The sequence below is a fragment of the Daucus carota genome, chromosome 7, assembly GCF_001625215.2.
Source record: "Daucus carota subsp. sativus chromosome 7, DH1 v3.0, whole genome shotgun sequence".
NCBI classification, from domain to species: domain Eukaryota; kingdom Viridiplantae; phylum Streptophyta; class Magnoliopsida; order Apiales; family Apiaceae; genus Daucus; species Daucus carota.
In genome coordinates, this window is record NC_030387.2 from 23,746,043 (window position 1) to 23,770,338 (window position 24,296).

Consider the following 24,296-nt stretch of genomic DNA (forward strand, 5'->3'; position numbering starts at 1 on the left):
GTAATCTGTTTCGAGTTTCTACACACTTCCGAATGGACCATATCCGGTATAAACCCAGGCCGTCATCTTTGAAGAATTTAAATTTCTATGAATGTAATCTTTCGATCTTGTCATGGCAACAACCATGCAGAGGCCTAGGTATTTATAATGGCACAATGAATGTTACGTTTTCATTGATCGGGCCAACTAAAACGTGCCATCAACTGCAATATGAGTCCTAGTTATCAGGAGATCATAACTGAGGTTAATTATTGAACTTAATGACGACCTCTTGGAATCCTCATAACGTTTTAACTGAAGCTTTTAATCAGTGTGCGAGCAATTGTTTGGTAATACAATAGAGGGGCTTAAAAAGCAGGAAAATGAGTTAGAGGAATGCTGAGTACGCCACGTCAGCCGCCCTGGATTTTCCTTTATATAGATATATAGATTTCACTCCAACACATCAACACCATATCCTACATCAAAAAGAATTTTTTTACACATAAAATAGAATATTCTTCACTTTTTAAGTTATTTATATCAATATTTATCAATATCAATGCTTAACACAGAATTTTAACAAGTTAACTAAACAAGGATCTCAAATAATTATATATTCATCAACCAATTCAAGAGAACAACTTAATTATTTAATTTTTTATACAAGAATATAAATTTATTGAAGTTTTGGAATAAATAAAAAATGTGAATTAAATGGTAAAGAAAGAAAATTTATAATGATTATGATTGAAAAATAAAAAACATAAGATAAAATAAGTTTAATGAGACATAAAAGGAATAAATTTGTTTTGTCTCATAAGTGTGAGGGTATAGTAGGCATTTTTAAAAACTCCAAATTTGGTGTAAAAATTACACCAAATGAACACTTGACACCAAATTTGGTGTCAACCAATTCATTTGGTGTAATTTTAACACTATTTTGGTGTTGCATTAGAGTAACTTTTACACCAAAATTGACACCATTTTGGTACTTTGGTAATGGTGTTGGGTTGGAGTTACTCTTAATTATTTTACACATCAAAAACAGGTTTCCACAAACCTATTCTACAGAAAAGCAGCTTCATATAGATGTCGTACTACCTATGATTGTCTCCGAATTTTTTTCAGACATTTAACCTTTACTGCTGACATTTGTTTTAGAAAAAATGTCAAAACTCAACAAAGGCTCAACTCCTTTACATCACAGCTATAATGGCCAGCACCCAATAAATGAGGGTGTTATTTAACGAATAGGGAAATATTGAGTTATAAGAGAATATCAAACAGTGGTAAATATCTGCAAGGTTTATTAATATAACAGCTTATCACCATAAAATATTTACACACATCACTGACCAAACTTGTGGGGCCATCAATTATGCTGCTAACAAATAGAGTAACAAGAAACATCTACTGTAATTCTCAACTCATTGCACAACAATGTTCAGTACTTAATAAGTATTTAAAAATTAAGGCCATGGTAGAATTATTTTCCGAAAAAAGAGGAAGAGGAAGGCTACTGGTGGAGACATCAGTCAAGTCATCCCTGCATTTCATTTCTTGAAGACTGAGTTCATAAAACCTTGTACAGAATTTCCCATACCTGCACCAATTGCTTCAGCCAAATACTGTGCCTGCAAAATCATCAAAATATCTGATACCCTATCTAAATTGGTATAGCACTAATCTCTACTCATTTTGAAAATATATATTACCTCCTGGACAGACTTTTTGAAATCAAAAGCATCTCTAACTCTTCCATTCAAGAAGGCCCATGTATCACGGAAATCTGTCAAAAGTTTTCAAGATTGGCTTCTTAACACAATTTTATCCCTAGATTCTAACTTGCACAACATCCAGTCATGGGTTTAATCACAGAACTAAATGTCAATTAAAATCAATACAAAGTGACAATCTCGTTGCAGCATTTGTTGCATTAACTAAAATTTTAGAAGGCAACAGGAAACATTTAATATTGAGAAGTTGTTGGGAAAAGAAACAATCATGGAGTTTTTATAGTAAATCTATTGTTACTGTACGAAATAAAAAACATGTGAGATGAAGAGCTCATAAAGCAAAAACATTGCTAACGAACAGTGTAAACAAACCTGGAGAGCTATCAGTCAGCATGTATATCTCAGTTGTTGAGTATATCCCACCAAGAATGGTACGTTTCACATACCAGTCAATATCATTGGCTTCATCACCAGCAGCATGCCAGATCTCATCAACCAGCATTGCCCGTTGCTTAAAACTATTAGGGACATTAACTGGTTGTGCCTACGATAATATACAAAAAAATTAGACCAAACTTTAAATAACTAAGAGGAAGGAGGAATACAGACAAATATCTACCTGGATGCTGAGGGCTTGAGGCCATTTTGATATATATGGAGCCTGCAACTCCAAGCGATTTCTGACAAGCTTTGCGATGCGGTCACTAGGTATCAAGTTGTTTAACTCTTCATTCAAGTCTATTATGTCCATAAGCTTTTGCAAACACTCGTCCATAAAATGCTGCACCACAATAAACAGAAAGGATAGACCAAACCAACATACAGCTAATCATTATATAGTTCATTGCATATAAACTAATAGACTTAAACAAGAAAAATTTCCGTTTTTCATCATGAAGTAAACAAGAACAAACACACAAGTGATCATCATTCGTCACAATTGACAAAAAGATATTCCCAATACTCAACTTTTTTTCCTTTTATCCAACTTATTTTGCAACATCTCCCTTAAATCATGCATCTCCTTAAGCTAGCAGAAATCGTTCTCTCGCGCAATAATAAAGAAAAGGTTATATATCAATGTCCTGAGCCAATCACTTAGGCTATTTTAAAATTTGTACAAATTTGTATTGAATCATAATTTAGCATACATTTTTATACTTAATTGCACTTTGTTGGCCTCAACTATTTTGTTTTTACAAAAATATGGCTTTCCTATATAAAGTTTAACAATTTATAAACCTTTTTTTTTTTTTTTTTTGACATTTGATTGCATTCAGTTAACTTGATCAAACGTTGTCCAACTGTTTGGGGGCAAATTTGTAATCTTTTTGGTTCAATTGACATATTGTCTATATATGTTATTTCAAATCCTAAGATCTCTGCTGGAATTAATATAGTTTTAGATTAATTATCATCAGTTATCGTGGCATATTAATTCGTAACTATTGAAATCAATTTTGACGGAAATCAAACCTTTTTCTCCAGGACATGGAATCTGGTGTAGTAGGAATACTACATCATATGGTGTTCATTGTAAGAACACGGTCAGTCATGGCGGCTATGCACACAACGGATTAGGCGGGTTCTATGGACATAAACACGGCAAATTCAAGCTTGGAGAATCATAGAAATCTTAAGACCCGGTAATTTCTATTGTTGTCTCTTTGTTCACTCACAAGTAAAAGAGTGATGTTTTTTTTAGACTCTATTAGACATTGCTAACATAAGCTTGTACATGCCAAAAAAACTTGTGTTGTAGGTTCAGGTGTTCTGGTACGCTGTCACCAACTACTGGACATGGATATTTGTCTTGATGTATGGATACTATAAAGGTGTGGAACTGTCCACTGACAATGTCATTGCTTAATACTTCTTTGACAGGTAGTAGTTACTTCCATTCTCTTTAGCCAGTATATTAAGTTGTGAAAAGCCCGAACAAGAAGTAACCATATAGATTTGAAAAATTGTGACAGATTTGATCTAGCTCCAAACTGCTGGCATCATTGCTGCTACATGACATAAATCGATATGATGAAATAGGAAATAAGAAAAGCCGATGAGATAGAAAAAATGAATCGTAAATGGAGTTTGGGTTCGAGTCCCACAGATAACCTAAATGGGGCATGGCTGGTTTTGTGGCTCGCCCTTTTGGTGGGTATGTTTCAGATTTTACAGCTCGGAGGTTCGGCATGGGGTGGACTGGGGGAGGCTGTGGACTCTCTGGATCCTACAAACCTAAGGAGAGGTTTTCTACATTCGTCACTTTAATGATTTTGTTTACTGTCGGAGCACAAGCAGCATGTGGAGCTACATATGCATGATTCCTTTCCTATCTCGTCAATCAGTAGGCATCATCTGCGGTATAACGGTGTGCTCCAGTGTGGCAACGTGTGTGTATATAACATGTGTGTGTGTGTGTTGGTGTGTGAGTGTTATTGTGTGTGTAACAGGCAGCATGTGTATGTATGGGTGGAAGTTTTGGTAGAGAAATGGGTGGCAGCCAGATGCCAAGGAACTAGTGTAGCCTCTGGTGTCAAACAGTATATACATGGGTCAGTGTGTGTTACTCTGCATATGACTATATGAGTAATGGTGTGATGTAAGTTTTAATTTTTTATTTTTTTGAAAGAAACTTTTTATATTTTTGAAATAATAATGATTGTAAATAAATTAGACAAATTTACCACCAACCAGTTAAAATCTGTTAGTCAAATTTATCGAAATGCAATCACGTGCTAAAAAATTACTCCCTCCGTCCCATTAAATTATATACATTGGGTTTGGACAAGAAGACCAAGAATCGGTGTAAAAAATGAATAAAGTTGGATGAAAAGTGAGTAAAGCGGTGAGACCAGTTTATATTTAATAATAGATTTGAGATAGTGGAAGAAAATTGTGGGTGGAACAGTGCTTTATATTATCATAGAATAGAGATGGTAGGAAAAAGTAGTGAGTGAAATAGTGTTTTATATTATTAAAGGTTACTCCCTCAGTTCCCCTAAATTATATATATTAGGGGACGGGGACGCGCGACACACTTTAATGCTGTAAAGTATAGTTCTATAACTTAATTTTAAAAACTTCTTTTTTCTAAATAATAATTTAATATTTAATTTTTTATTCAGAAAAAGAAAATTTTAAAATTAAGTTATAGAACTATACTTTACATAAACATTAAAGTGCTTTTCGAACAGTGGAAAAACATATAAAAATGAGTGGGACGGAAGGAGTACTATTTTTGGAATGTATAGAAATGAGAGGGACATCCCAAAATAGAAATTGTATAAAAACGAACGGGACAGAAGGAGTAATAGTTTAGGTCATAATATGTCAAGTTTTTTAAATGATTCATTTTTGTGCAAAAAAATTATAGGTTAGACCATCACGATGCAATTAAGTCAATATTACATTATGAAATTTGTATTTGTATTGTTCTCTGTACATGGTGACAAAATTCTAAAATAAATTATATAAGTAATTCTTTTCATTGGCTACAAAATTAATTGTTTACGGATAGACAAATTTACAATAACTAGATTTCAATGATATAATTCTCGTTCTTATACATTAGGTGGTGACCTTATTAGATTGATTTTACAAAGTGTGTGTATATATAAATCTTACTCCATTACAAACCATTAAAATAAAAATCAAATACAAACCAATGTAATAAAGGAGAAGGAGAAGGGTTTTGGGATTCGAGGATGGACCTTGAGGTGGGTCTAGGCTCTTCGGCCTACCTGGGACCCGTTGGAGCCCTAGTGAGTTTTTAATGGGCCCGGGTGGATTGAGTAGGGTAGGGCTGATGCTCGGGGTGAGTGATAACACATTAAGGGTGGGTGATATCTTATAGTGGGTAGACCACGTCATCTAAGGGTGGTTTCGAGTTACATTCTATGGGGTCCCCAATACCATTCAAAACTATTTTAATTTAATCATAAATAATACCTTTGATTACTAAAATTTATATATAATATATAATTTATAAGTAATCTTAAACATCACTTATAATTAATCATTAACATCCTCCAAGTTTAACAATCATTAATATTATTGTTTTGTTTATTAGTTATATGGTAGAACATGGTACCCTACGATTTACCATCTTGCTCTATGCAGTGACTACATATTTATCAGATTTGGTTTCTTGTATAGATGGAGTCAACTATGTTTTGCATTAAGTAGCTTCAGTTTGTTATTTGGGATTTAGTTGGCAGGCATCTAAGGGTAGGTTTATCATCACTCCATCGAGATTTGATACCTTATGTACCTTTATATAGAATGAATATATGAAGTAGCCATAAAAAAGAAAATAATATATCACACAAATTTAGCAGCAACCACAATCAACAATCTACAGGGGTCATTGTATTTTAGTACGGACCTCAACAAGTGCAGCTTCTTTCCGAGGAAAAGCTCCAACAATAGAAGGAGACACGCCAACATCCCTTGCACCTGCAACCATTGCAGCTTCTGTCCATCCCAACCTGGGCTGTAATAATAAAACAAACACAAAAAGCAAGCAAAACCATAGTAAGCGACTTGGAGTAGTAAATAGTAATAGCAAAGCTGTTATTTGCAAATCAAACTCTATGACTATCAGTGACATTATCATACAAATTCCGATACAAAATGCATCTGATTAACTAAATAAATATATAAATAGAATTGAAATTGAAGATATAAGCAAAATGAAAAGAGTAAGGAAGAGAAATTACGGACCACGTGACGAAGAGAGGCGTTGAGAACGCGAGCTTGTTCGTCCTGGTACTGCGCCCTAGGCTGTTGCGATCTGCTACCATTACTTTTAGCGATTGGAATGTTAGGGTTTTCAGTCGCCCGAGGTGGCTCAGCGCTAGTGCACAGGCCGGGAGAAGGCCATTTAAATATTGCCGGACCTAGGGCTCGACTTCTTCCGATAATCTCGCTACCGGGGGTATGGTGTCCCGCCGCTAGTCGGAGCAATCGCTTCGCTGCCGATCGATACATATATAATTGTATGTATATTCAGTATCCGCTCCTCGCTGTCTCTTTTTCGCACACGAATTTTGTATATATAATTATTTTGTGGAAGTCCTATTATTTCTCTCTTTTTTTTTTTTCTTATACCTGGTTTGTACATTTTGGACATTACAGGAAGCCTGTTTGGCGAACCAAGCTTATGGCTTCTTTCAAAAAAAAATCCGCTTCTACCTTCCTTGACTTGTTTACGTAAAAAATCCAGAAACACTTATAAAAAGTTGATTTGTTTCGAGATTTCTACTTCTCTTCGAAATAATTTAATCCCTTAACTTCATAGTTCACATATTTACTTTTTAAAATGTCAATCGAATACGACCATTAATATAAACTGATATATATAATTTCGATGACATTGCAAGACTCGTTTATTTAAGTTACTTTTAGTCAGTTAATTAAAATAATTAAAAAAATCATCCATTTTGTTTGGTGAAGCAAGTTTGAAGAATGTAGTGATCATTTTCTTCATGATGGAATGCCATTCTCATTCAATGTGGGTAGAGATTGATGTATTTATCAATGTCTATACAAACAAAGAATATGGATTATAAGCTATACGGAATTCTCTCGAAAGCTCTGGCTTCTCAAAAATTTGATTAATGGAAGTCGAAATTCCAAAGATTGTTGAAATACATGTGTTTTGTCCCCTACCCTTCTATGAATCTTCAGCTTGCAGCCAATAACTTTTTACACTTGTATCTCTTCTATTCTCCTGATTGCTTCTTTCATGTCTGGCCTTTTATTTTGATCACTTTCGGTACAAGCAGCTCCAATGTGCAACAATTTCTCCATTTGTTCAAGTGAAGCAGCCGAGGCTCCGGCTATTTCAGGGTCTATCAATTCGGATATTCGTGATTCAGACGCTGCTGTTCGGACCCATTCAACCACATCGGTTCCGCCCTTTTGGTGGCTAAGATACTGGGAGGGGAATTTCCCAGTGAGGACTTCTAGAATGAGGATTCCGACACTGTAGACGTCACATTTTGGAGAGACTTGTTGGAGTGAAACTGATTCGGGAGCCCTGAGAGCAAACATGCTTTGAGCAGTTGGGGTCTTGTTGAGTAAGGGATACATCGCGTAGTCAGATAGCAGGGGTTCGTAGTTTGAGTCGAGAAGAACATTGCTGGACTTGAGATTCCCGTGAGGAAGTTCAGCAGATGGAAATTCAGAATGAAGGTAGCCCATTCCTCTCGCGATTCCTTGGATGATCTTTAGTCGTGTTGGCCAATTTAGTTCTGAATGTGCAGCCCCGCGGTCACCTGAAACAAATCAGTGTCCTTTTATGAATATCATACACTGCACATAATACTAATAAATTGGTCTTGATATTAGGATAATGAATGGATTAGTAGATTGTACCGTGCAGAAGATACAACAAGCTGCCTCTAGAAACAAATTCAGATACAAATAGCTTCTCGTCTTTCCTGAAATGATATGCCAATGGTGTCAATATGTTGTTGTGTTTTAGTGCACCAAGCCTCCTCATTTCTGTATCAAACGCGTTTCTTTTAATTTGATTCATTTCTCTCAGCCTCTTCACGACCACACACAATCCATTTTCCATCATTGCCTTGTAGGCTGATCCCAGCCCTCCATTTCCCAGCACCTCAGCCCCAGCCTTCATCAAGTCAGACAATCCAAACACTCCTTTTTCATCATTCACCACCACAAGATCATTCACTGGTTTGCCTCCCTGGCCTCCTCGCCTTGAATGGCTCATTGAACTGTTTCTTGATGTTGAGCTCAGGTTTTCCCTGTTGGTGCTTGGAATATGTACTTGCACAAGGTCATCAGGATTCTCCTTGGCTGGCCGTGCAAATTTCTCGCTATTTCGCCTGGACTTAAAGAGGATGGTTAGTGACAAGAGGATGATCACAATTGCAAGAACAACCCATTTTGCTTGTACTATGCTGCCTTCGTCGGGTGGTGAAGATTGACTGCCTGGTGTACCTGCTGGATTCATTACATTACTAGGGGCAGCTGCGTCACCGGAGTTTGCAGGAGGAGGAGCAGCGCTGCATTTAATTCCTAGTTTTTTACTGCATACACCAGTATTGTTCTTGAAAGCAGTTGCATTGAATTTCAGCAAAGGCTCGGGAATTTCACCTTCAAGCTTGTTGTTAGACATGTCAACATCAGATAATGCTTGTTGTTTTAATTGAGGGATTGGCCCCGAGAATTGGTTGTTTTCAAGGCGGAGTTCCTTGAGAATAGGAAGCTGTGTAATAGACTCAGGAATTTTCCCGGAAAATTCATTATTTGACAACCAAAGTTTCTTCAAAGATTTCATATTCGCAAAGTAATCAGAAGGAATCTCCCCCGAAAATTTGTTACCTGTAAGGTAGACACCCTTTAGACCAGCAAGACGATTAAATTCAGGAATTGGACCAGTAAATGAATTGTTGGCCATGCTAATAAATTTAAGCCCTTGTAGCTGTTCCAGTGGCCTAGTATCAATTTTTCCAGCAAGCCCCATGTTATAAAGAGAAATAGCTCTGACTTGTTCCTTTGCACAATTGAGGCCAACCCAACTGGTTCCTTGAAGAGGGCAAGGAGTTGTACCCGGTCTCCAAGAATCAAGAGCCCTTGCATTGGTGATTGATTCCTTAAATTGTAAAAGCGCGTCTGCTTCCGATATTGAATGAGAGGAAGGAGCCAATGATAAAAGCATGAGAAAGAGGCAAAGATGGGTATAACGAACAGCGGCCATGTGTTACTAAAACACCTGAGCCGCTGTTCTTCCCTAAAGAGTTATAATGGACCTCTCAGAATTTCCTCTCTCTGAGAGTTGTCTTCCTCTATTTTGTTTATTCTTAGGTGGTGTAACATTGTAATGGAATTTGGTTGAGGGAAGGATTGGTGATGGGGCTACCTGGCAAAATCCAATTCAGACGAATCTAAGAATAGCTCCAGATTTTTTTGAGGATAATAGTGAAAGAGAAGAATTTTAGATTGACTATGTCAACTTCACCAGAGATCTTCTCGGAAAGCATCTTCTATTATGAAAAATCCATTAGCTTTACTATGTTTAGCAAATTTTCATTTCCCCTTGACAGCCAATAAAAACAATTTCTATTGATTTTATATGCTTTTCTAATTTAGTTACAGTGGTTACTCGATTCATAAGAAGAATGGTTCTAGTTACATTTCGCAGGACTGCTGAAAAATGCAGGTTCAGGAAAATAGAATACCTTACCGTCTCTACTGTGTGTCTTTTTTGCAGAACTACATAGTCACAACACGGTTTCCAAATGGTGTACACAGACCTCACTGATTCGGATTCATGGTTTCTGTTGCTATGAAAATTTGAGGAGATGAAATCTCTAAAAAATTCAATGTTATATCATGTATGTACAATTTCTTGATACTAGTATAAATCTGAGCAGATACTTCAGTCTTTTGCCATCACCAATAAATCAGTACTGTGATGTAAAAGCCTGCAGAAGAAAAATGTATTTGTGTCAGTCTAAACTCTTATCTATCCTAGAGAATAAGAACTGATATCATCATGCACCTGCTGAAGTTCTTCTACAATCTGTTTATATATTAGAGTATATACTAAGCGCAGAAAACCTAATTCTAATTATAAAGGTACAAGGAATTGGAACTAGCTTACCGAAAAGACATTGACATGGCCAGGGTCTGCAATATGTGCTGCCAAATTTTCAAGGGGACTTTGTCCTGTGTAAATGGCTTGAAAACAAAACCCAAGAAAAGCAAGCATAGCCAGTCTCCCATTTTTTATCTCTTTTGTCCTCAAAACCATCACAGGCACTGGAGAGCCTCTTCCCCACATCCAAGGATCGAAAAATAAGCCACCAGGGTAACCAACATCAGCCTTTGGATTTTTCTTGTGTGGTAATTTGGGCTCAATATCAACACACCCTGGATTAATTATATCTGCCCATCTTCGTCCTTCCACCCATCCCATCAGTGCTAGTTGAACCACAAATAAAGTAGTTGGGTCTGCAAAGTACTTAACAGAACCAGCTTCATACCAAGAGAACTTGTCGATGAAGCCTAGGCTTTGAAGCCATTCTGGTATGAGAATGCCAGCAACTGCTAGCATTGCCCATCTGCCATGAATTAGCTCAGCTTGTGCGAACCATTTTAGCAGGTCAGGATCCGAACCTTGAAGAGAATATTATACTTTCTCAGTAATGCAAAGACATTGCATAATCTGAAGTCGCTAAAGCTGTGCCAGCAAGCAATAGAAAGGGCTGAAGAATTGGGTTGTTTCATAAACCAGAAAATTTGTAATACCCTTGACAAAAATTTCAGCTTTAAAGTTCTAACTACAGACATTTTCGATTTGGTATATGTAGAATTCTTCGAGGCTCCAAAAGGCAAAAGCAAATTTTTGAAGATGCTTATGAATTACACACACAAGTCCATAACTGAATTCATTGCATTAACTAACTGCAGGAAATTGCTTACCTAATCCCAGAGGGTCGAAGCCAAAATCTCCAGGTAGACTACAAAAGCAAAATTATTGAACAATGCTGTCAGAATGATACAATAATTTCAAGCTACTGATATATCAATATCAGAGTTCCACGAATGTAACAAAACTCAATGTCTAATGGTACAGCTTTATTTTTTCTGTTTTGTGAACTGGGGGATACACCTCTTTACCTTAACAATTTTGATATAGACTGATCACAGCTTGTGATATATTTCAAAATGTAGCAACTAGCAAGTGACAAGAATGTCTAGAAAATTGTAGGCTGGCATAAATCTATGTTCTGCATACCAATCAATTTACAACGAAGAACGAGGCCAAGGAGAAAATACTATTGGACTGTATTTAAATTACAAGAGATGTTTATTATTGAAATAAACAACGTAGTTGCAAAAGATCTTATTTACCTGCCATCAAGCCACTCGGGAGGGGTGGTGCCAGGGAACCAAACAGGCCTATCCGGAGGAAGTGGCTCACAAACACTTGAAACTCCTTTCGCGGCATTCAGACGACTTCCTCCTCCTCTTGCTTCCACTGAAAATCTTCCAACATTTCCTGTAATACTCTGTCTCGGTACTTCCCTGTTTATTCAACAAACATAAAGACCTTAACAAGAATTAACAGGGTGTATACATTAGGCATCACCTTACTCAAGTTCACAACTAATTCACATGTACAACATTAGAAAGAATTTTTAACCTGACTCGAAGACTCGAAAATGCAGTACTGGAAAGAATTGCTAAGGCCATTTTGTTGCAGATTATGAGGTTGATATCCACAGAAACTACACTCAAACTAATAGACTTGATAGCATGTATTTTGTGGTGGGACTTGAGAGGTAAAGTTATTGGATGTATCTGATGAGCCAATGGTATTTAAATGTCACACGCTTTAGGATATACTCACTTGGACCTCATTTCCTCCACCTTTTTGTATTTCTTTCACTGAGCAAATGCACAACAACACAGTACAATACTGTAATAATCTTATTCACAACATCTCAGCTCGATTTTCTTGCAGTCAAGATGTATGCTTTGCAGAATTTCTTAAAAAATGTACGTACTTTATGATAGATCGATCCATTCTATTCTATATTTAATATGACACAAGATTTGCTGAGCAAATTATATCAATACAAATTTACTTATTTGCCTTTCAAAAAGTAAATTTCTTTATTTGTCCATCTGTAATAAAAATCCAGTTAATTAGCTGTGACTCGCAGATAAAAAACCAAACTACAAAATTGATAATACCAGGATCCTGTTATATTCCTGGACTTATCTTAATTTTCAAGATTAAGTCATTTATTTTTTGAAAAAAAATAACATAATTACTAACCTAGTTATTTTTTAATCACGGTTCAGCTAGACATAGCAAAATAATTCGACCCGACAAATACCCGATCCAAAAATCTACTCTGGAATATGATTTATTTAGGAGTGCAGAAAAGAGGAAAAGAGTGACACTGCAAAGTCGGAGTTGTATCATTTACTTAGTGAGGATGTCGTGCAAAAGAGTAAATGAGCTTAAATATCCGAATTTGAAACGCATGGCTCTTAAATTCTTAGCTATTCCAGCGTCGACAGTGGCATCTGAATCTACATTTAGCTCTAGCGGTATGTTGGTAAGTCCACATGGCAATAGGCTTCGTCCTAAAATAATAGAAGTCTTAATGTGTGCTTGGAGTTGGTTGTATGCTGCATTGCTGCTGAAATGCAAAGTAGCTGCATGTTGTTATTTTTTTCTGCAATTAAATAAATTTTGTTTAGCAGTCTATTAACTTTTCTGCTCTTGAATCTAAAATTTTAATGATTTCAGGTGAGGCATTTGAAGGATACACAACTACAGATAATGATATTGAATCGGAAGATTCTTGTATTACACGTCTGGTATGTGGATGTACATTATAAACTTTGTTCTGTTAATGCGTCTGCTGAGACCAGTGTTGTAAAAAGCGCATTAAGCGGCCGATTAAGCGGCCGCCTAAGCGGAATCGGCCCTAAAGCGCTTCGATTTTGTATTAAGCGGAAAATTAAGCGTTTTTGAAAATTAAGCGGACAATTAAGCGGATTAAGCGGTCGTTAAGCGGATTAAGCGGTAATTAAGCGGTCAAAATGATGTTGACTTGCTAATTTTTTTTAAATTTTTTGTTTGAAATATTAATTTTTTTAATAATATAACTATAATTATATTATAAAATTTAAAAAAAAATATTTTATCAAAAATATTAAAAATGCATATTCTTAACACAACATAATATTATTTTTAAATATATTAATATTATAACTAAATATTTAATTATATTTAATTAATCCGCTTATTGACCCGCTTAAAATTCCGCTTAAGCGTCCGCTTTACCGCTTAAGCGCTAGAAGGTCCTCCTGCCGCTTAGAACCGATTTGCGCTTTTCACAACACTGGCTGAGACATTTATGATTAGTTCTTTCCTATATTCAGGTATAGAATGGGGAGAACCATGTCAAAAAAATAAATATATTTGAACAGTGTTGAACAGGTATAGGTATGAGAAACTTTACATTTCGAGTAATCTTATATATTTTGAAAACTTGTTTTGTTTTTGTTAGCTTTGAGTTATATTTAGCTCATGCATATCAGCACACTCAAGGCTCCAGACTCTATCTCAGCTTTACAAGCAGATAACGAGCTAGAGTGTTAATTTTTCAGCCATTAAATTAATTATCAGAGAACTTCTACTAGTATCCTCCCTTTCCACATAATGAGTTTAATGTTTATAGAACAGGAAATTGAACTACTCTGGATATCACTTGGCTAACTTTTAAAGCAGTCCTGAAACAGATACAAACTTAACTGCTAGCTTTTAAAACCTGCACTTTAATACTAAGTAAGTATTATGAAAGCAGATCTGCCAGTACCCAATGATGAGCTTAACCTGCTTAAGCACTTTTGTTCTAGCCATGTTGTCATTTTGCAGTCCCTGGCTGCAGGAAAAAGATCGAATTATCCTAAATGTAACCCATGACGTTGGATTGATTTTGATTATAAGTTGTGGACTGATGTATGGTATGGATTCATTCATAGAATCAGAGTGTGCAGACTTATTTATGAATTTATTTTTAATTTTTGGACTTTGAGTATATATTATCCAAGCCCAGTCTAATATTTTTGATATATTATTAGCACATTTATTCCAATGTAAAATTTATATTTCAATTTTTCAAAAATTTATAGAAAATAAATACTAATTATTTATTGAGGTTCGTCAATTCGACCATAAAAATTTCAACAAAATTTTGATTTTAAATTGATATCTTCATTTTAAAAATCGATGATTAATCGATCCATATTCATAACTTGTCAAAAGATTAAATTTTTTATTATTTTATTAATCATCTTATTAATTTTCAATCAATCCAATCAATCAAAAAATAATCCGTATTATTAAGTCTGATTTTCATTTGATAGGAGTAACAATATCTTTCTATTTTCTCTCCTTTTAATGAACTGCAATTTTTGATATAAATTCTCTTCCAAAAATATTTTTTGAGAGATCGTAAAATCCATTTTCATTTCCTTATTAAACGCCCCCGAGGTCTTTTTCATTCTCTTTCTTCCCTTCCACTGTACTCCAAAATCCCGCCTGAACTGACTGACATGGCCACTCCACCCTCTCCTCTTTCACCAAACCCTAATTTCACATTCCCCAATATCATTTTCATCATCTTTATCATTATAGTCATGCACTCATATCAATTCCAATTCAACCATACTCTCTCATTCTATACTCTATTTCTTGAACAATGGCAGAAATGGAAAACCCGACCCGACCCGGTATTCTCAAACGGGTCACCACCTTTTTTTCACCTCACGCAACTCTCTTCACTATCCTATGGATTCTCGCATTCTCCTCCGTGTTTTTCTGGCGACAGAATGTTGTTGATCGGTTTTTAGTTTCCCGGTCACCGGAAAAGTGGCCGGATAATCCGGAATTCCGGCCATTTGTGTTTAATTTGGTGGATTTTGGTGGGGTTGGTGATGGAGTTAGTTTGAATACAGAGGCTTTTGAGAGGGGTGTGTTTGCGATATCGAAGCTTGCGGAGAAGGGTGGGGGTCAGCTTAATGTGCCTGCCGGGAAATGGCTTACGGCACCGTTTAATCTTACGAGTCATATGACTTTGTTTCTCGCTGAAAATGCTGTTATACTTGGCATTGATGTGAGTCACCCTTTTGTTTCTTACAGGATCGCCGAATTTGTACTTCTATTTTTAACTAGTGTACTTGTGTTGGATATGCAATCGTACTGCTTTGAAGCTTAGCATCTATGGGATAGGGTTCTAATGCAGAGTTCTCATAGTGCATTATGATGCACGCAACTTAATGTTTTTTCTGCTGTGAAAGTTCGGGAAAAGCTTGGCATCTGTTTAGTAGAGTCATGTTGCATTTCAGGAATTTTTTGATTGTAACTGGTTTAGAATTATTCTCCTGTGACTAGAGATTTTCTAACTTGAATTAGGATTTTAAAGCAAGCTGCATTAAAAAGGAAGTTGATATTTATAATGTTATCAATAGGTCAGGTTTTGGAAGCATATAATATTAGCGTAAATAATAGGGGGTTAATATTCAACAGCATAAATTAATTTTATAGCTGTGTCAATCACCTAACTAAACTTACTGTGTACTTTAATGCAGGTATCGGTTCATCTAGGTAAAGCTATTATTCTTTGTCCCTCCTTCCATGTCAGGCTTACTGCCTCCGTCAATTAACTTAGCTTTTATTGTCATTTTACAGATACTAATGAACGAAAGTTTGGAGCTAGTTAATAGTTTAATTGAGAATATTATGTGTGTTCAGTTTTACTTGCAATCATGACTACATTTTGCATCTGTGAATATATTATGCAACTTATCTATGACACCGCTGATTAGTTCTTCGACATCAGCTCAACTATAAATTCAAGGCGTGTTCAATCTTAAAGGGAAACCATGATTTAATTTTTTAGTTTCTCTCCTACTTTTCCCTCCATCTTCATATCAATCGCATCATCTAATATCTATAAGATGACTGTTTTTGTGGTAAGTTCTTCGTTTTGACCGATCAATATCAAATTTAGTAAGCTTATCTAACAAATTGTCATTTCACCTATTCTAAGTCTAGCTGTCTTGTTGTGCTAAAACATAATAACAGGTGAGAGAATTAAGCCTAACCAAGTTGCTTTGGTGATGTTTTTACCTACAGCCAGTCAGAGAAATTTAAAGTCATCATTACGTGATGATAGAATATTTTATATGTATCCTTTGCTCTGATTAGATGATAATTAATTTTATGAAGAGATATATGTTTATGCTTTATTTGTCACTACATGCATTTTTTTGTGTTGGAATATGTATGTGTTCTGATACAAGTATGAATGAACTGCTATAATAGTTCTTAATGTGGCTTTCTTATCTCTATCTTCAATAGGATGAGAAATACTGGCCTCTAATGCCTCCACTACCCTCGTATGGATATGGGCGTGAGCATCCTGGTCCCCGATATGGCAGTCTAATACATGGTCAAAATCTTAGAGATGTTGTAATTACAGGTTAGCATTGTAACCATCACTCTTCGCAAATGCTTTAGTGTTTGTACTACGAGTTGCAGCAAGTGTCTTGGCAGTTGGCACAAAAGATAACCAAGAATATTGACATGTTTTTTTTTCAAACATAAACACCCCCCCCCCCCCCCCCACACACACACACACACACACACAGTTAATTAGAAGGATAGGGTAGAGGCGGGGCTGGAACAAATATAAGAAGGATGTTAGAGGAAGGGTGTGCGAATGGATAGATGTTAATTCTATATGTTAAGTTACAAGTTCTCCTGAAACCTCAAGGTGTTGGGAGGAGAGCTTACCAAGATCATATTGTATTCTAACACTATACATTAAGATTTGTGATATGTGAAGGGTATTAGTGGATGGAAAAATGAATTTTTGTTATTTTAAATTGCTCTTTGGACTGTGCTACAGAATTATACATGTAAGTCTACCTAATAGTTTAAGTACCAGTCCACTCCTTCCTACCAAATAAGCATTAGAATTTGGCCTCAAGAATGTACTCACCTTTAAAGTCATCAATCATTCCAGTTGTGTTTATTGATACATATCCTTGCAATAGGAGGTTTATGGTAAGCAAGCAGTTGTATCTGTTTATCTTCTTTATTACTGATCTCTGATCTGCAATGAAGTAAATCAGTAAATTATATTTGATCAAGAAATCAGATTTTCAAACCAGTTTGCAAAAGGGAATAAAAGTTCAATGTGCCGCACAAGCACTTATCTTGTAGATGTCTACTTTGGTGTGCAATACTTTTTAAGTCATTTGGATAATCAGGATGAACTCCTAGGAACTCGCAATGGGATTTCTCATAGTGCCACTGGGCGTTTAGGTTAAATTTGCATATCAGAACCTGCTTAAATAAAAGTCATTTCTGAGACACGCTTAATAGTATTAGTATGCATGCATATACACGTGGACATTTAACTATGTCTGGCTTCTATAAGATGAACATTGTTGGTAAATATCAGATGAGCATGCACTACATTGATCAGATGATTGTGATTGTTGGTTTTTGAACTTCTGATTATGTGTATTTTACTTCTGATGACAGGGCATAATGGTACTATTAATGGGCAGGGTCAATCATGGTGGATAAAATATCGACGAAAACTTTTAAATTACACTAGAGGCCCGCTTGTGCAAATTATGTGGTCAAGTGGCATTCTAATTTCTAACATAACTTTGCGTGATTCTCCATTTTGGACTCTCCATCTGTATGACTGCAAGAATATAACAGTCAGAAATATGACAATCCTGGCCCCAATCTATGGAGCTCCAAATACTGATGGTATAGATCCTGGTAAGTGCTTTATGTTGTTCACTTGTTCCGTTAATTTTATCTTGTTGATTAGCTACCATGACCTCTTATGCCTAATTAGCTCACTTTGTAGTGAAGTTCACTGCTCACTTTTCTTGTTTAGTAGTGGCTTATGATAATCTAAGTTTGTGTCTAAAAGATAAATATGTGCTATGTTCAGAATTGCAATTTCTTCCAAATTGTGTATGCAACTCCTCATGTCATATAATACTTATTGAAGCTTATGCAGCTTATTACTTACAAGTGGTAAAATAGCTGTAGAAGTCTAGAAATCATTCTTCAATGCTAAAATGGGTTAAGCTTCAGTAAATATTGTTGTCAATCTCTGCATATACAGCATCACAAAGTGCTGACTATCTTTTGAAAGCAAAAGTTTTGTGAAAGCCTTCCATAATATTTTATGCTTCAATATCATATTTCTATTTTGTTGTTATTGAATGCTAGTTCTTCCTTTTGTGATGGTCAGAACAGATTCATGTGAAGATATGTTAATTGAGGACTCATATATAAGTGTGGGGGATGATGCTATTGCTATTAAGAGTGGATGGGATCAATATGGTATCTCATATGGACGACCATCAAAAAACATTCATATCCGAAACCTTGTAGTCCGTTCCATGGTCAGGTAAAAAGCTGTCATATAAACTAAAATTCATGCATGCTTTGTTTCTGTTGCACAAATGCCAGGCATTAACAGCACTTAGCGGGTATTAGCAGGACGACATCTAGAATCTGGTTGTGCATTGGCACAATTGCTTGTAAGATTTAATAGCAACCCTTTAAGAAACAACACATATCATACAAATCTTAACTGTCAAAAGAATGCTATCTCGAGCAACTTCTCCTCTCCACGAGTCCATGTCATAATATATTATATAATCTATCATAATGTGATAAAGTCGTAAAGCATTATTAAATGTCTTGCAAACAGGAGTGAAGTCACCACAAAATGTGCGGACAAACTCATCATTGTGTCGGTGTATTCCAGTAGGGTATCGTGTAGTGTGTCACATCATTCTTCCTTCCTTTATAACACAAGCCTATTTTGGCTGACGAATAACAGTGCCGGCATATCAATAGGAAGTGAGATGTCTGGTGGAGTGTCAAATGTCACAGTGGAGAATGTCCTCTTTTGGAATTCAAGACGCGCAGTTCGTATCAAGACAGCTGCTGGGAGGGGAGGATATGTTCAAGATATTTGCTATCGGAATTTGACATTTAAGGACGTTCGGGTTGGAATTGTTATCAAGACAGATTATAATGAACACCCAAACGGAGAATACGATCCCAAGGCTGTCCCAGTGCTTCGGGATATTAGTTACACATCAATCCATGGAGAGGGAGTCCGCGTCCCTGTTCGGATACAGGGAAGTGAAGATATTCCTGTGAGAAACATCACTTTCCAGGATATGTCAGTGGGAATCACATACATGAAGAAGCACATATTCCAGTGTGCTTATGTTCAAGGCCGAGTAATAGGATCTGTTTACCCCGCTCCTTGCAAAAACCTTGATTTGTATGATGAGAATGAACAGCTTGTGGAGAAGTCCACATCCCAAAACGTGTCGGATATAGATTACAGTTTTTGATAAAATATGTTTTAGGTGGCATTGCCTTGCAGAGAGTGGTCATGGAACTTCCTTCTTTAGTGATGCTGTTCTTGGTGAAAATGGCGTATTAGAGCATCTCCAATGGAGCTCCAATGGTGTATTGGAGCTCTATTTCTTGTCTTGCTCTTTAAATTTGAAGTTAAGAGCTCATTTAGAGAGCCCCTTGGAGATGCTCTTAGAGGACACTTTAACCAGTCTTGTTTGTATTCTCGAATCAAATATGTTTCACTTTTCAACTCTTTGTGGTACACACAATACAGAGTATACAGGTATCAAGTATCAAGACAATTATTGTTATCGAGGGTTAAACAATCATCATTATACAATTGAGGGTTAAACTGTAATATCCCAATCGGTTAGATAAAGTGTTTGAGCCTTTATAAGCACAAGCAAGTAATTGATGTATACCAATTTGCTGGTATTTTTGGGTCGATATGATATCATTTATAACATCCCAAGCCTATAACTAGATGCATATAAATTGAAATTTTTGGGTTTTTATACTAATTTGCTGGCACTTCCTGATAACACTTATAACATCCCAAACCTATAATTAAATGCATACAAATTGAAATTATTGGAAGGCAGTTTCAAATTGTAAATCGGTAAGTTCTCTCATAATAATAATATAATAATTATAAAATCCTAACAAGTATTGAGCTTTTTAATTATAAAATCATAATCACTATGAAAAGTCTTTTCATAATAGTATAATAATAATTATAAAATTCTAATCAAAATATGTCTTTTCATAATGATATAATGATAATTATTATCAAACAAAAATTATTAATAATTGAATATAATATTTAAAACATGTGAATAGATTTTCACATACAATATGGACAAATACCTCACATGTGAACACGTTTAGCTGCTTGGTTTAGCTGTTTGGCAAAGTTTATTTCGTAGGAAATCAAACCAACGGGTAAAGCACAACAACGTTTCCAAATGTTTATTCAACAATGTCTGATTCACCCCCGATTTACTGGCACGCTAATGAGCAAAACAAGTTTGACATATCACTGAAACTAGCTACAGAGGTTTTATTGTTTGCCTATAAATTGCCCAACTCCAGTGCTAGAATGCATAAACTCGCAATACTTCTGAAACATCTATCTTTCCCCATAATTAAATTTAATGGCTTTAACCGTCAAGCACCAGTGCATAGTCTTGGCTCTGCTCTTTACCATCGGAGTTTTGGCATCTCTGACTGCAGCTCGTTCTTTGAATGAGGCATCAATGACCGAGACACATGAGCAATGGATGACAAGTTATGGACGTGTGTACAAAACAGTTGATGAGAAAAATAGGCGTTCTACCATCTTCCAAGAGAACCTCAAATACATCCAGGCAATGAATAAAGCAAATAACAGGCCATACAAACTAGGGGTCAATGAATTTGCAGATCTTACCAATGAAGAGTTTACAGCGTCAAGAAACAGATTCAAGAGCCATGTCTGCGCCACAACTGCAAATGTATTCAGATATGAAAATGTTACTGCAGTGCCATCTAGCATGGACTGGAGAAAGAAAGGTGCAGTTACTCCTATTAAGGACCAGGGCCAGTGTGGTAAGTCTTTAGTTTGTATGTCATGATTTATAATCTGTTTTAATTTTTGGAGCATTCTTTTAACTTTTTTTTCTTAAAATACAGGGTGCTGTTGGGCGTTTTCAGCTGTGGCAGCTATGGAAGGAATTACTCAGCTTAAAACTGGCAAGTTAATCTCTCTATCCGAGCAAGAATTGGTAGATTGTGATACTAGCGGTGAGGATCAAGGCTGTGAGGGTGGTCTTATGGACAATGCGTTTGATTTCATCCAGCAAAACCATGGCCTTTCAACTGAAACAAACTACCCTTACAGTGGAACTGATGGGACATGCAATGCCAACAAAGAAGCAAATCATGCAGCTACAATAACTGGACACGAGGATGTGCCTGCAAATAGTGAGAGTGCACTGCTGAAAGCTGTTGCAAATCAACCAATCTCAGTTGCTATTGATGCTAGTGGTTCCGACTTCCAGTTCTACTCTAGTGGCGTGTTTACAGGTCAGTGTGGAACTGAGTTAGATCACGGAGTGACTGCTGTAGGCTATGGCACAGCCGCGGATGGAACCAAGTATTGGCTAGTGAAGAACTCGTGGGGCACGAGTTGGGGTGAAGAAGGTTACATAAGGATGCAAAGAGGCATAGCCGCTGAGGAAGGCCTCTGTGGTATTGCAATGCAGGCTTCCTATCCCACTGCCTGAAAAACTGGAAGAAATTGGTGATTATCACTAATCACCACTCATGTAATTATGTATATGCCTGTTCAGTTACCCTGTTCCTCCTGTCCAACTTATGGTTGTTAATACTTCAGTTAAGAATTGGTACAATGTAAGAACTTTGCTGCTGTTATTGCATAAATCTTGAAAAATGATACAAGTTCCTCAAATATGCTACTTTAGTTTATACTACCAGTGGGCTTTATCTTCCCCACTTGTCATGTTTTCATCTTTGCTTTTCCCTCATACCACCGAGTAAAGGCCAATCACCACTACAAATGCTCCAAGCAAGCTGAAATATACCTAACATATCTATGATTAATTTTCTTAATACTGCATGGAGCAAGACAATTTTTATTGTGATTGTTTAAGATGACCATATATGCAAAAAGAGACTAAAATACAGATATGTGAATTTTAGGGATGATTTGATGTGTAATATATATCTGAAATGCTTGGTATGCAATAATTTCAAAAATATGTGCCTTTCTAAATTTGTGTCTCTTTTTTTTTAATTATTAATACAAAGAATCGAAGATATAATATTCGAGAAAAACAAAATTTCTCTTATTCAAAAAAATATATCATTTGATCGAAAGTAGGTAGGTGTTTCCTGTTATTCAACTAAAATATTGTCTTTAATATTTGAAAAGATAACCCACCGAAAAAATCTCCTCAAAACTATTCAAAAATAAAACTCTATGTAAAATATTTAGGGGAAAGAAAAATACCTTCAAACACGAAGTACACGTTTACAAGCACATTAAAGATTAAACTAATAAAAAATGTGATGTTATTATTGATAAAAGTATGTAAACAAGATACTAGTAAATACCATTTTTTTTTGGGTTTAAATCAAATGGTATGATGGAAGTGATAAATTTTAGTTTTTATTTTATTTAAATTATTATTATGAATAATCGTTTGAAAAACGGGGACGAAAATTCCTTATATTTTAATATCATGAAATTTTAAATGATAGAAATTTATTTATAAAATAGAAAATCATAATTTTCATATGTATACATTACTGTTTTAAAATATTTCGTATAGGAACGTTTTTTCCCCCTACAAATTTACATTTCTGTTTCTAATTCAGACCATCCAAATGAATAATATAATCCAATAATATGAAATACATACGGTCGCTCGAGCCTCAACATTTTTGATTTTGCAGTCTGCGAAAAATCCCAACTCTATTAATTAATAATTAATAAATAAGCACTTGCTCAAATGAGAACTTTCTTAAAATGAGAACCGTGAGAACTTTTTTAATTTATCAATATCTCATTCATTTGAAGGGCCCCGCCAGGAGCACCTTCACAAAAAATGTATATCATTAAGGTCTCCACCTAGCTAGCCGAAAAAATAAAATCAAAAAAAATCACTGATGACGTGGCAGTGGACTTTTTTTTTGAATTTTTTTTTTGACTAGTTAGGGAGAGAATAGTTGTTAGGAATCAATAATTTTTGATGATAACATAAACATTTTTGTAACATGTCTTACTTAGAATCTTTATCAAATTTCAGTTGTAATTGTTACATTTCTTGTCTTTGGGAATTATCAACGGATGGGTAGAATAGGATGGCTAATTGTAAATATCCAATGCCATGTAATTTTATCTAAGTGAAGGATATTCAACTGATGAGATGTAACTGTTCAACTGATAAAGACTGGATGATGTTTCAACTGATGAAAATCAAGCATTCAACTGAAGACAAAGTATTCAACGGATAATGCTGAGGAATTCAACTGATGAGACTGGAACAGCATTCAACTGATGGAGTTTGTAATTCATTCAACTGATGAGCCAGGCATTCAACTGATAAAGTCAATAGCAGTTGAAAGCAACCAGAACCTTCAACTGATGAAGCAAAGAGCAGTTGAAAGTGACTAGAGCTTAAGTCTGACAAATCACATGGATCGAATTACACTAAAATAGACATGGAAGCCTAATTAGGAAAATAAAGAAGAAGCAGAAACATACTTATCTCATGCAGTGCAATCTGGATCAAATCAAGATGATGGTCAAAGATGAAGACATCTCAGAAAGCATGCATAAGACAAAGTTGTGCAGCATTGTTTTTTAGATCAGAGTGCATTTTGTAATCTAGCTAAAAGCTTTGTAAAACTTGGAGTATATAACCAAGTTAGTAGCATCAGTTGAACTTGTTCAAATTACTTGAGAGAAAAATCTGAGAGTTAGAACTTGTTTGAGTGATGAACCAGCAGCTGTGCGAATTGTAAAACAATCCACAGATTCTTCTATATAAAATCTCACGGGTGGATCATTCAATCCACCCGTATTTTTAATACTTGGT

General features: G+C 35.7%; 5 protein-coding genes across 5 annotated transcripts; 2 read left to right on the forward strand and 3 right to left on the reverse strand.

Moving 5' to 3' along the window:
* Positions 1-1,276: 1,276 nt before the first annotated feature.
* On the reverse strand, positions 1,277-6,794 carry LOC108196873 (uncharacterized). The gene is made up of 6 exons (XM_017364350.2): positions 6,444-6,794; positions 6,106-6,213; positions 2,338-2,499; positions 2,091-2,262; positions 1,698-1,771; positions 1,277-1,616 (listed from the first exon to the last, which is right to left on the reverse strand). The coding sequence occupies exons 1-6, from the start codon at positions 6,708-6,710 to the stop codon at positions 1,536-1,538; spliced, it is 864 nt and encodes a 287-aa protein (XP_017219839.1). The 5' UTR covers positions 6,711-6,794; the 3' UTR covers positions 1,277-1,535.
* Positions 6,795-7,182: 388 nt separating this feature from the next.
* Positions 7,183-9,599, reverse strand: LOC108195504 (pollen receptor-like kinase 3). The gene is made up of 2 exons (XM_017362469.2): positions 8,100-9,599; positions 7,183-7,999 (listed from the first exon to the last, which is right to left on the reverse strand). Exons 1-2 carry the CDS (start codon positions 9,448-9,450, stop codon positions 7,428-7,430), a joined length of 1,923 nt encoding a protein of 640 aa, XP_017217958.1. The 5' UTR covers positions 9,451-9,599; the 3' UTR covers positions 7,183-7,427.
* A 196-nt stretch (positions 9,600-9,795) lies between these two features.
* LOC108194095 (photosystem I chlorophyll a/b-binding protein 6, chloroplastic) lies at positions 9,796-12,058 on the reverse strand. Its single transcript, XM_017360995.2, has 5 exons — positions 11,902-12,058; positions 11,610-11,783; positions 11,178-11,215; positions 10,357-10,871; positions 9,796-10,177 (listed from the first exon to the last, which is right to left on the reverse strand). The coding sequence occupies exons 1-5, from the start codon at positions 11,949-11,951 to the stop codon at positions 10,157-10,159; spliced, it is 798 nt and encodes a 265-aa protein (XP_017216484.2). The 5' UTR covers positions 11,952-12,058; the 3' UTR covers positions 9,796-10,156.
* A 2,697-nt stretch (positions 12,059-14,755) lies between these two features.
* LOC108194182 (probable polygalacturonase) lies at positions 14,756-20,083 on the forward strand. The gene is made up of 5 exons (XM_017361099.2): positions 14,756-15,394; positions 16,642-16,762; positions 17,833-18,081; positions 18,571-18,724; positions 19,163-20,083. Exons 1-5 carry the CDS (start codon positions 14,981-14,983, stop codon positions 19,686-19,688), a joined length of 1,464 nt encoding a protein of 487 aa, XP_017216588.1. The 5' UTR covers positions 14,756-14,980; the 3' UTR covers positions 19,689-20,083.
* A 704-nt stretch (positions 20,084-20,787) lies between these two features.
* On the forward strand, positions 20,788-22,166 carry LOC108195511 (senescence-specific cysteine protease SAG39-like). Its single transcript, XM_017362476.2, has 2 exons — positions 20,788-21,282; positions 21,367-22,166. The coding sequence occupies exons 1-2, from the start codon at positions 20,850-20,852 to the stop codon at positions 21,957-21,959; spliced, it is 1,026 nt and encodes a 341-aa protein (XP_017217965.2). The 5' UTR covers positions 20,788-20,849; the 3' UTR covers positions 21,960-22,166.
* Positions 22,167-24,296: the final 2,130 nt, after the last annotated feature.